Source organism: Manacus vitellinus, unplaced genomic scaffold (genome assembly GCF_001715985.3).
Source record: "Manacus vitellinus isolate BGI_N305 unplaced genomic scaffold, ASM171598v3 scaffold_10_pilon, whole genome shotgun sequence".
Taxonomy (NCBI): Eukaryota; Metazoa; Chordata; class Aves; order Passeriformes; family Pipridae; genus Manacus; species Manacus vitellinus.
This window is the reverse complement of record NW_021938838.1, coordinates 18,017,069-18,028,981: the sequence shown is the minus strand read 5'-3', so window position 1 is coordinate 18,028,981 and position 11,913 is coordinate 18,017,069. Positions and strand designations below refer to the sequence as shown.

The 11,913-nt window shown below is 36.7% G+C and overlaps 1 protein-coding gene across 2 annotated transcripts in view; it reads left to right on the top strand.

Moving 5' to 3' along the window:
- The first annotated feature begins 2 nt into the window (after positions 1-2).
- Positions 3-11,913, top strand: part of CEP89 (centrosomal protein 89) — a 28,420-nt gene continuing 16,509 nt past the window's right edge. Inside the window, exons 1-11 of one of the 2 annotated variants that reach the window (XM_029965585.1) lie at positions 3-41; positions 2,018-2,124; positions 3,348-3,503; positions 4,041-4,242; positions 5,052-5,157; positions 6,761-6,789; positions 8,009-8,063; positions 9,131-9,349; positions 9,726-9,868; positions 10,202-10,252; positions 11,094-11,177. In XM_029965585.1, coding sequence (XP_029821445.1) covers positions 3-41; positions 2,018-2,124; positions 3,348-3,503; positions 4,041-4,242; positions 5,052-5,157; positions 6,761-6,789; positions 8,009-8,063; positions 9,131-9,349; positions 9,726-9,868; positions 10,202-10,252; positions 11,094-11,177 — 1,191 coding nt within the window. Of the gene's footprint in view, positions 42-2,017; positions 2,125-3,347; positions 3,504-4,040; positions 4,243-5,051; positions 5,158-6,757; positions 6,790-8,008; positions 8,064-9,130; positions 9,350-9,725; positions 9,869-10,201; positions 10,253-11,093; positions 11,178-11,913 lie in introns of both variants that reach the window. The other variant, XM_029965584.1, reaches the window with a different exon arrangement.

Here is an 11,913-nt window from a genome sequence, read left to right as displayed (position 1 = left end):
CGATGTCGTTCCTGTTCAGGAGAGGCCGCCCCGGCCCCTTCGTGAGTATCGCTCGGGGTATCCCCGTGAGCGGGGGCAGCAGCGCAGCGCTGGGCTGTGCGCGGGCGGGACGAGGGGAGGCCCCCCGGGGAAGGCGGCCGGTGCCGGGGATCGGTGAACGGTTTGACCGAGGTGAAAATCGGGGAGAAAATAAACCCCAGGCAAAGCCAGGAAGGTGTCCGGAGGCTGGTGTGCTCCTTTCCCTCAGTACCAGTCCTGCCTGGCTTCTCCAGAGGTCTGGATCCCGGGCTGGACCCCAGGCTGGCTCCGCGCTGGCAGTGCCGCTCCCTCTTTACCAAGGCGATCCTCAAAGCGCACATTCACTGCTCTAAAGTGAACTGACACAAGTTACTGTATTAATTTACTGTTAAAAGAACCCAGCAGACTCTCCTGTAGTTGGTGACGTTAACACATAAGTGGTTCCAGTTAGTATTACAGTAGCTACTTATAGTTGGCAGACTGCACAGCTGTGTGAGTGTAGCAAACACCAGGATCTGCCTTCTCTTAGAGGAAAACACTATTCTCATTGGAACCACTTACATGTTACCGTTACCAACTACAGGAAAGCACGTTGGCGTTTTCTTAACAGTGAATTAATGTAATGAAATTAACGTCGGGAGATTAACGTAATGAGAGCTCAGGGCAGCCGAAGGTTGCAGAGTTGCCAGCAATGTTATCTCCCAACGCACCTGAACTGATTGAACTCTTGTTACTAGAATTAAAGTATCGATCCTCTGTTGTTATTATGCTTTTTACTCTTAGTTCAGCTGTATTCCCTGATACCCTGATTCCCCATATTCCCTGATCACAGTAAGATATTTCCAGTCACCAGCCTTTACCAAACAAAGCGGTGTGTCCCAGACAGACCTGCAGAGTTCAGGAGCATTAAGTACTGCATTAACATGCAGTAAGATAAGGCTGAGTAAAAATGCAGTCTTTGTAATGCACCGTTTAGTTATTTGATGTGCCTTCCTGTGAAGACAGAAGTATTTCCCATTTTGCCTCTTCATTCCCCTGTTGGAGTAGTAAATTAAAGAATAATTTGGGGTGGGAGGAATCTCTGTAGAAGAAATAGCAGGAACTTGGCCTGTTTTACTCCATCCAAAGTTGATGGATTTTATTATAGCCTCATTAATTCTGATGCCTAGAGACAGGACAAAAGGCAATGAGCACCAATTCAAACACAGACAATTCAGCTTAAACATGATAATAAAATACTGTGAGGTGGTTCAACACTGGACCAGGTTGGGGATACACAAGATGTGACTGGACAGGGTCCCCAGCAACTCCCTCTGGTTGACCCAGCTCTGAGCAGCAACTTGTACTAGACCAGAGCTCCCTTCCAACCTCAACTGTTACATGATTCCATTCTTTGTAGGGAACTCTGGTCCCAGTTCTGAGCTGGTGTTTAATATTATCCCTTTTAAAAAAAATTACTGTGTTTGCTGCTAAAACATTCATTAGATTTTTTTTTTAATTCAGGTTGAACCTTTGACTGCAAGACTTAATGACAGGGTTATTTGTCCATCTCGTGCTGCTGTGACTGAGGGTTAGTTCTGACTGACAGATTCTTGAAGAAAGGGACAAATATTGTCACTCTGAAGCAGCATTTGAATATTTTGAAAGAAGTTATGTTCTAGTCCTGTTTTTCTTGTATGTATATACAGGAAAAAATGATTATGTTAAAATTCTGGTTTTGCAGATTGTGCCATAGAGTGGGTAGAAAACCTCCATTCATGGTTCTCATGTAAATTACTTTCTAACCTCCATTAGCAGCTGTTCATACATGTAAAAAGTTAAATTGGAACCATTTCAAGTCCTCAGTTTGCATCAATTGCATGTCATTGTTCTTCCTTTTTACATTATTTCACATTGTCAGTTTTTGTGCTTTTTCAATTCTGTGGTTTGTTGTTTTTTTTTTTTTTTCATTATAATCCTTAAAAGTCATTGTCAACTAATTTTATTTTAAATTGTTTAGAAACATATAGCTCATGGCCTGGTCCCTGCTGCCACCATAGCTCCTAAACCTGCAGTTCCCCGCACCCCTCCCCCTCGTAGTCCAAACCCTTCTCCAGAAAGGCCCAGGTATGTTCTGATTTTTTTATTTTTTTCCCTTCCTCAAGTACTATAACTTAAATGCATGATTAAAAGAATCACATGTCCTTGCTGCAGTATTTGCATAAAGCTTTTCACAAAACCAATATATTTTTAAGTGGGTCGCTTCCCCTCTTTTCACATTTTTCTCCCACTCCTAAGTGTGCTACATATTTAGGGTAATAACCATTAAGAATGTGGAACTTGTCTGAGTCAATGAAAGACAAATGGACTGTTTAAAGTTAGAGTAATTTTTATTTTGGCTGCCACAGTAGACTGTAGAGCTGCAGCAGCACTAGTGCTGTGAGTCAGGAAATTTTAGCACAGTAGAAAACCGTAAATTAAATGTTATGGATTTTTTTTTTAAGTCCCCTGACAGGGACTTAAAAAACTGGCATAATCCATTGGATTGGATGTAGCAATATTGGCAAGTCACATAGAAAAAAACACAAATCTGTTTTTCTTCTAAGTTGTAGTTTCTTAACAGTTTTTAGTCTATATTTTCTCCATGTTTAGTTCAGTTCCAGTTGTTTTCCATGGCCTTTCTAATGTCTATAACATTCCTACTTAATCCTAGTTCATTTCTTCTTCCTTTTTTCCTTCCAGTTGTTTTCTTTCCTTTTAGAGTCCTTGCCATTTCTTTGCTTTAATCTTAGTTCCTCCTAGTTTTTCCTCTTCATCATATCCTTTCCCATACTCCACAGTGTCCCACAAATAGGCACTTCTGTTTACTTGTCCTGGTTTGCAGTGTGCCAACATTTATTAACAACTTCAGAGTCATCAGTAAAAGGTTCAGAGTAGGGAATAATGGAAACTAGGAGGCAAAATAGCAGGACTTGGAACACTTTTTCCACACAATGCCAGGTAGTATTGTTATGACTAAAGTGAATACTAAATGCTGTAAATGGTTGATGTGAATTTTAGGAAAGTAACTCAGAATATGTCATGATTTTCATGCTTGTGATTTGGGAAAACCAGTAGGTATTGTACTGGAAAGCTGCATTACAATAGCTTGCCCCATTTTGTGCTTTCCTTTGGGAGTTAACAGTTTATAACCAGTCCTGTGGGCATTCAGTGGGATTTATGCTTGTGAACTGTGAACACTTTGCTTTGCTTAAATAGTGAAGACGTTTTGCAAAGGAAGATATATCAAATGTGGAGAGCACAAGAGGACCCCAGCATTGCTTCCTTGGTTTTTCTCTGTTCTCTTGCAGGTCTGCTCTGGCAGCAGCAATCCTTGCCACAGCACTCACAGGGCGCACTGTTGCTATCCCTCAGCCTCGGCAGAGATCCCTTTCTGAGAGTGATTCCACCTCCTTGGAACAGGAAGGGTTTGAGCCATATGCAACAGTGACCCAGCTCAGAATAGGGTACTGTACACTTCTGGTTTACTGTCTCAGGTCAGAAATAGAACCTGCCAGTGATACAAGTTTACCAAAGAGTTACAGCAAACTCCTGCTTTTTTTCTCACCACATCATAAATTCAGTGTGAAGTGTCTACAATCCTTCTGCTGTTTCTTGTGAAGTCTTCAGAGAGGCAGACTTGGATTGTACAGCAGTCAGAAGTAAAATCATATGTTATTTCTGCCAAGTGTGATTAACTGAGTTAAATGACACATGGCAGATATTACAGTTACACGACAGATATTTCTTTAGGTAGAATTAGCAACCTTCTACCTCTAATGTGGCATTTTCTTTAAAATAGAGAGGACAAGGTAGTTCTAGTATTAATTGTCTGTTTTAGAGCTCACACATAGGCTAGATTCCTAGTGCAGACATTGGCCTCTGTCAGCTGTTTGGACTTGTGGTGTACATTGTAAGACTGATGGTTCTACTTTACTATGTTGGTTTTTTTGAAGAGTGAGCAGCAGAGTTGAAAGTGGCATTAAGTTGCTTTTTACCTGCAGGTCCACCTGGAAACTTGATGGTAGTGACAAATCTCCTGTACAGTCCCTGGAAACATCAGGCCACTATGGTGAAGATGAGGACATGGATACCTATGTCTCAGAGGTTGATAAAGAGGCAGAGTCCAGCTGTCAGAGTAATGAGAAGAGGGAAGAAAGCTTTAGCACAAATGCTGTTTATGCTGTTCCCTGCAAGAATAAAAAGGTAGGATTTTTAAGTGTGTTAATTACTTTACCATGTTTTAATATATTAATGCACATGTTAAATATTTCTGATGCTTAATGTTTTCTTCTTATTCTTCAGACATTTATTCAATGTTTATTTCACATGCTTATTTTCGTGATTCATTTACTCTTACATGAGTTAGGTTTGTTGGTTCTCACAGATTCCATCTCTCTGATTATTGGGAGCCTTTTCTTACTGGGAAAACACTGGTATTTTATATAATTATAATGCATAATTTATTCTTGTAAAATGCCCAATAATTTATGTTGCCATGGTACTTACATAGTAGATGATTTGTTAAGAGCACTTTACTCTTAAATGGTGAAAGCTTAGTTCATGTTTCAGTAATGTGCTAATGAGCACAGACCTTATAGAGACAGGGAGATTGGGAATCAAATGAAATAAATTACCTTGAAGATCAGGAACTTTTTCTGTGTTATAATTTTGGATTGTCTTAACCAGCAATGCACAACTTAATACTCCCAAGGCATATTTAAAGTTCAGTCCAAAATGATACAAAAATTTAACAAACGGGAAGAGGTACCTGAGTAGGAGAGAGGCAATAAAATGCCTCTCAAAAAAATGCCTCTTCAAAAAAAACAACACTAGTGAAGTGGAACCATCAGCCTTTCACATTTTGGATTTGTGGTTTGTATTGTAAGAAACCAAAAAACACCCCTAGGTGAAGAGACAGTAGTAGACTACAGATTTCAGAGAGATATCAAAGCACAAGGGCTGTTTTAACACTGATACCATGATTAAAATAGGCTTGTCTTGTTTTTTCATAGGAAGAGTTTCTACCATCTCCCACCTCTAACACTGACAAGAAAGAGGTTCCTTCCCATGAAGCTGAGTCTCAGGTGGTGGTGGATAAATCAACTTTGCAAATAGAAGGTAAATAAACTTACTGTTACTTCAAAATGCCATATACCATAGGGAAAGTAATTTTTGAATAAAATAAATGTAATACTATGTGATAATGGTATATCCCTTTTTTAAAAGAGCAATTAAAAATGCTACTATTTACTTAACAATAATTTTAAGTAATTATAGAACATTGAAAAGATGCATAAAGAGGGAAGATTGATCTATATTCACTGTGGAATGACTTCCTAAATATCCACTATCAGCCAGTGTAAAAAGAGAGAGGGGGAAAAAAAGGTTTTGTGAACTCTGTCTTGTCCAGTACAGTCATTCTCTACTATAAATCCAGTGAATCAGTTCAATTTATGCTCTGGAAATCTGGAGTGTTACTGTGCTCAAAAACTGGAAAAAATTAGGAACTGTAGAAACTATCAATGTTAAAAAAAAAAAGCTGCAGATAGAGGAGAACATTTTTAATCAGTCATGTTCCTTGTATGAAAAAATGCCATGACAGAAAACCATCAGTAAGAACTTCTGGGTTTTTTAATAATCAAATGACATGATAGTAGTGTTGCTTATCCTTTCTACAGAAGTTGAATCATTATTGCTGTCTTTTAAGGTCTAGGCCTTAAAACTGTACATCAGGTCACAGAGGATGTTTCTAGAGAATAGAGAAATTACCCTGATTGTCAGGCTCAGGTTATCACCCTAAGCTCTGAATTGTTAAGCTTCACAAATAACTTTTTTTCAATAAGTAATTTCATTAGATCAGACATTTGGTTTGTAACTGGACCTGTTGTTAAGCTGTTTTCTTGTAGCAATACAATATTGTGGAGAAAAAATTAAAACAATACAACAAGACCAATCTACTTGTGTCACAGTTTTATTGCATAATTGTCTCGTCTGTTCTTTTAAAATTAGGAAAATGGGAAATAATTAGTTTCAGAGCTGGAAAATGCAGTTTTTACAGTGGATGGCAGCACTCTGTAGCTATTGAACAGGAAAGAGAAAGCAGAACTGAGTCTGTTTTGAAAAAATATTGTCTTTATAAGTTTTATTATTTTAGATCCCAGTGTTTTTTCAGTATTATATCAGTGAGATATTTGAGAAGTTTTATAGAGAATAATATCCAGAAAGAATGAGTTCCTTTCATAAAACCATTTGGAAAATGAAGGCATTGAACTGAAAAGAACAGGATATATACACCATTTCTAATCCCTCTTCTACACAGCACGTGCTGCAGGTCTTGGAAGCTGCCAGAACTGCACTTGCTTTGTTCAGAGATGCAATAGGATTCAAGCCCAGTGAAATCAATGAAAATACTTCACTTGTCCTTTAGTCAAATTCTAAAATGATAATAGAAGCCAACAGTGCAGCATCATTTCTTCCCCACCTGCATCTATACAGTGTGAGGGAAAGGAAGGTCTCACATCAGTGTCCTAACACCCCATGAAAGGGATAGTGGAAAATTAGTGAGCTAATTTGTGGGTTGGGAAGGACTTTCTTACATTTATTTGCAGTGTACATATGTGTGCATACATATCCTTATGAACCCTTATAGTTTACAAATAATTTTTGTAGTTACAAACAGTTTTTATTTCAGTTGACTGAAAGATCTGTTTTTCTTTAGCAGAAGACCAACATCTTGGCTTGAACTTAAAGGTAAGACTTAGATAAAGGTTGATTTATGATGTATTTTGGAAAATAGGGTGTCATAAAGAGCTGTTAGTTTGCAGTCACTTAAAAGAAAATTAATTTATTGCCACTAGGGAATCTTTTTCTTTTAGAGTACAAGAATGGCTAACCATTCCTTTTGAAGAAATACAGCTATGTAGGTAAATATACATACAAAAGTTGGATTGTTTTTTTCTTGTCTTCTGTTATTTCTCATGTGAAAGAAAGAAACTGAGAATGGGACACATCACACTACAGCAAGAGATGGCTCTTACTGATAATTTTCAAATTCTGAGCCTGATTTCACCACATTTTTCTACAGTTTTCCAACTGGGCCCATCTGGCTGCTTTCATAAAAGAAAAAGAACACCCAAAAGTTTAGTTTCTCAGTTTCAACTTGCTGGAATATTATTTACAGAAATGGTCAATTCTTCCATGGTTATCATAACTTTTTCCTTCAAGTTCTTGAGCACATATATTTTCTTTTGAAATTGTTCATAAGTTTTGACTCACTTAGTCATCAATGTCACTCAGTGTCATCACTGTGTTAAATTTCATGGCATCACATCCTTACAAAACCTCACTGCTGTTTTATAGGAACATGGAGAAAGTCTCTATATAATCATGTTCACCTCAAGTAAATACATTGGTTAAATGAGCCTGGATTTCTTTCCTGGTGAAAGAACCTTCCAGAAATGTAAAAATAGGTACTTTCATTTTTTTTACAGCAAAGCAAGAACAAAATTCTTCAACTTTAAAAGAACATTTTCCATTTTGATTTATTTGCTGATACCCAGTTAGGGACTGGCAGTTCAAGTTCATATCATAATTGTTTAGTCTAAAGTCTTATTTTAGTGGGAACAATATCCATCCTGTTTGGTCAAGAAGCCTTATGTTTATGGGACTTTTATGTCAGCCATGAAAAAAAAATATTTTGAGAAGTGTACATTTCTTATAACTAAAAATAATAGTGACAGTTTCAAATGTCCACAAGTGACTGAAGGCAGTGATAAGTGACAAAATGATGCCAAGATGAGTGAGAAGTTTGTGTATTATCAGCAGTGAATCCAGCCTTAAATTTTGTTGATATAAGAGAAACTCCTTCTCAAGTTTTGTTTCTTAAGTTCTCCAGCAGTGATGCTGTTCAGAGAACTACAGGAAGGGTGACTGTTAAAGCAAATGATCTCCTATTTTATTTCTCTACTAGGAGGAAAAACCATTAGCTGAAAATCTGATACGTGAAAAACCTCCACCATCCCCAGGTACTTGGGATTTTTCTATGCCTTTACTACACCTCTTCACTTAATAATAGGTATTTTTATATAAAAATACATTTTTCTGCTTGTATTTGTGTGTGTGTGAAAGTATTTTCCCTGTACAGGAGATGAGGAAGTGCTGAGTGCTCTGTGATATGTATCAAAACAACAGTCCCAGGCTTTTTGTGTTAGGTGGCTTAGACTTGGTTTTTATTTTCCAATCTGAGTGACTTTTGAAGTCTAAAGTAAATGATTGTGAAATGATGTAATAAAGTCATGCTGGACCTCTCCAATACCCTAAATTTAATCTACCCTGGAGGGTGTCACCATTATTAAGTGTGTCATTGCAGCTGAACTGGTGAACACACACAAGACCCATGGGCTGCCTTCCTCAATAACAAGGGATAGCTCTTTATTTGGCTTCAGATAAATCTTATTCTAAGGAGCTGTCCTGTGCTGAGTTACACTGATGCCTGTGGGCTATTAGGTTATACTGGCAAGGCTAAAATTCATTTTAGTAGGTCACCTGTTTATCCCATACAGATGGCAAGGAAAACTTGGAAGTGTGAGCCATTATTACTGATGCAACAGTGTATCCACGGTTTTGCAGATAATCTGACATTTTACTTTTGTAAGGATTGTTAAGTAATTCTTTTCAGTAACAGATCATTGAAACTGTGGGAAGAAAGGTAAAGCTTTCAGTGTATAGGTGATGAAAATAAGAAGGGATCAAGAAGACTGACTAGTCCATGCAGTGAACATTTTTGTCTCATCTCTCTAGTCACTGATGCTTGGGAGAGAGAGATCTGCTGACACTTTCTTTCCCAATTAAAGAAGGAATGTTTTCAGTGTCTGAGAGAAAAGGTGGGAGCTTGCAGCCACTCCACAGCTCTCTCCAAACCTACTTTTCTTAATTCTTTCTGACCTTATCTTTTGGGAGCCATGAGCTGAGTTATATCTTATAAAGTATCACTCATACATCATGCTGATATTGGAAAAAACTGATTGTAATTTGCTGAAACTCATATTCTGGTCTGAATACCATTTAAATGCCTTGGGCTTTGCCACTGCAGATGTGTCTGTTCGGACAAGGCAAGCAAGGGAAAATATGACTAAAGAAAAGTTCAGAGAACTAAAACAAGAGAACTGGTCTCTGAGCAAGGCATACCAGGCTGTGGTGCAGCAGCTGGAGGAAACAAAACAGCAAATGGAAGAACAGCAGTTAAAGCTGAAGAAACTAGAACAAGAAAACAGAAGGCTTAAAGAAACTGCAGAGGACTCACATAGAGAAGGTGGGAGAAAGACACAAGCCATTCTGTAGCTATCTGGTGTGATTTTTCTGATTTCTTACAACCTGTTCCTGTAGTAGTAGCTTTCAAGTCATTGATTTAGGCAAGTATCTGTGCAGAAGTAGTTTCCAAACTTTTGGAAAGTTTTCTACATTTGTAGAAATTTTGTCAAGGAATACTTACCATGAAAAAAAAATACTTGGTGGTTGGGTTTTTTATTATAATTTTTCATGGGATTATTCCATAACTGTATTTTGAGATAAGTTCTCTTATGATTCTAGTTTATTGAAATTAATTTTTTTTCATTACAATTAGCAAATTGTTGTGAACATTTCATGAGTTTTGATTGAACTTTCTTGTTGGATATTTGTTTTAACAGAGGAGGCAACAGAATTACTTTCTCTCAGACAACAAGCACAAGAACTGGTAGATGAAAACGATGCTTTGAAAATGGTGGTCCATCGTTTAAATGTAGAATTAAGTCGCTATCAAACTAAATTCAGGTCATTGTCCCAAGAAGAGGTGAGAGTCTTGGTTATAAAGGCAGTTTCTACTAAATTGTCCCATTGTTATTTATTTTTTGAGGGTTTTATTTTCTCCGAGTTTATTAGAAAGTCTACAAATTGCACAGGCTTTTCCTGAGATTTAAAATAAGCCTTTATCATTAAGTCTAACTTCAAGAAGTCAGTAGTATTCTCCTGTGTTAGTAAGATACTGAACTTCCAGTTTTGTTGACTTTGAGTGTGTATAAGATGTGCAACACGTGTAATTAGAAACATAAGCTTTGTTGTGACTGCAGTTGGTGCTTCAAAAAGCAGGAAATAATATCAGTATCTTTTTAAAAATCTGCTCTAGCATGTAAAGCTGAAAAGCTTACCCATGAAAGGACCACCACCACCATGGCTGGTAAGTCAAATAGTATTTTCACTTCTCTGTTTATTCCTTTCTAAGTAAAATTGTAGAATTTCTTTACTGGAAACAAAACATTCAGGATATTATTTACTTACTTTGCTGAACTATCACAAATTAATAAAATATTATAAATATTCTATATATTCTATATAAATACCTTCTTCACTTACCACTGTCTAGCATATAGTTTGCTTCAAGGTCTCCCAAGTTCTACTGCTTAATTGTTAATCTCCTTAACTGTCAATCTTCTGCTGTTATTATTTTTAAGATGATACTAAAAGAAAATAGAATGTTTCAGTGATTCTGATGATAGCCTATGAATTTCTGGCAAGGAGAAGGCAAATAGTCTGTGAGATTCAATGCATTTGTAATAGGTAAAAGAATTTCTCCTTGAAATGCTGATCAGATCTTACATTTCCCTTCCTCATTGTTTTTCAGAACTGTATTGTACAGGAAAATCCTCCTGCTCTGTCTTTCTAGCCATAATAGCCAGTAATCACGTGCTATTTAGTTTTAAAAATGCAGGTTTGAGAAAGTAGAAATTTCTTTCCCACTTACTAATGAATCTGGGATCATTTTTTAATTAGTGATAATCACTGTAGTGTTTCAGTTTTGGTTTGTATTCATTTGCAGCCACATTCTGCTGTTAGAGCTGCTTTTTAGTGAAGTGTGCCAATATAGTGTCCAACTGCCCTTTTGTCAGCAAGTCATATACAAAAACTGTTCACAGCTTTTAAAACTAACAATCTATAGCAGGAGAAGTAAAAAAATACAGAGGAGATTAGTTTTTGTAATTAATTTCTATTTATTGATTTTTTTTTAATTTTCTTTTAAGTTGGATATGAAGTATTTGTCACCTCTTCTGTTGGCTTATGAAGACAGAATAAGAGAAAAGGAAGATTTTATTCTTGAACATGAGGCAAGTTGCCATTTAAAATACACACTAAAGTGGAAATATATGACTGAAATTTTTTGAAGGGATTTGTCAATGCTCTTTTCTGCTTAAAATTTGAAGTGACTTTGTTTTACTTTTCCATGCATAGTTATTGTGTCTCATCCTTCTTGACTTGCTTGTTTTTGTCAGCCTGTTCAGCTTCAGAAGTGGGCACTACACTGAGAGGTGGAAGATGGGCTCTAAGAACAGAGTAAATCATAAACACAGTGGTAGAAAGAATTTACTGCTGTCATCCATAATGGGGATTCAGTGCTCTGTAGAGCTTCTCTTCCACCTGCTTGTGGGTATGAAAACAGAACTTCCATAGGCTTTAAAAATAGATTTATTTCCTTCAAAAAATTAAACCATAAAATGAGCAGAAAACACCAAGGATTTTATTACTGTAAATTCTCTGTCTTGTCCTACCATATTCAAATCCATGTCATTCCTTCTAAAAATGTATAGTGTCATCCAGTAATTTCCAGAATTCAGTTTTTTAAATACTTATTTTAAGGATCTACGACTTGCAAAAATGTGGCACAAATCAAATATCAGCATTCTTTTTAATCAGCTATTGCTAGATTGATGAAACAATTTAGAAATAAAATATGCACATCTGAATTAGAGATGAGTGAGTTGTGAAATAATATGCTATTAAGTCAGGAATTAGAAACATATATGTTTATAAAGATTTTTTTTGATGTAAAAATTAAAACAAAAT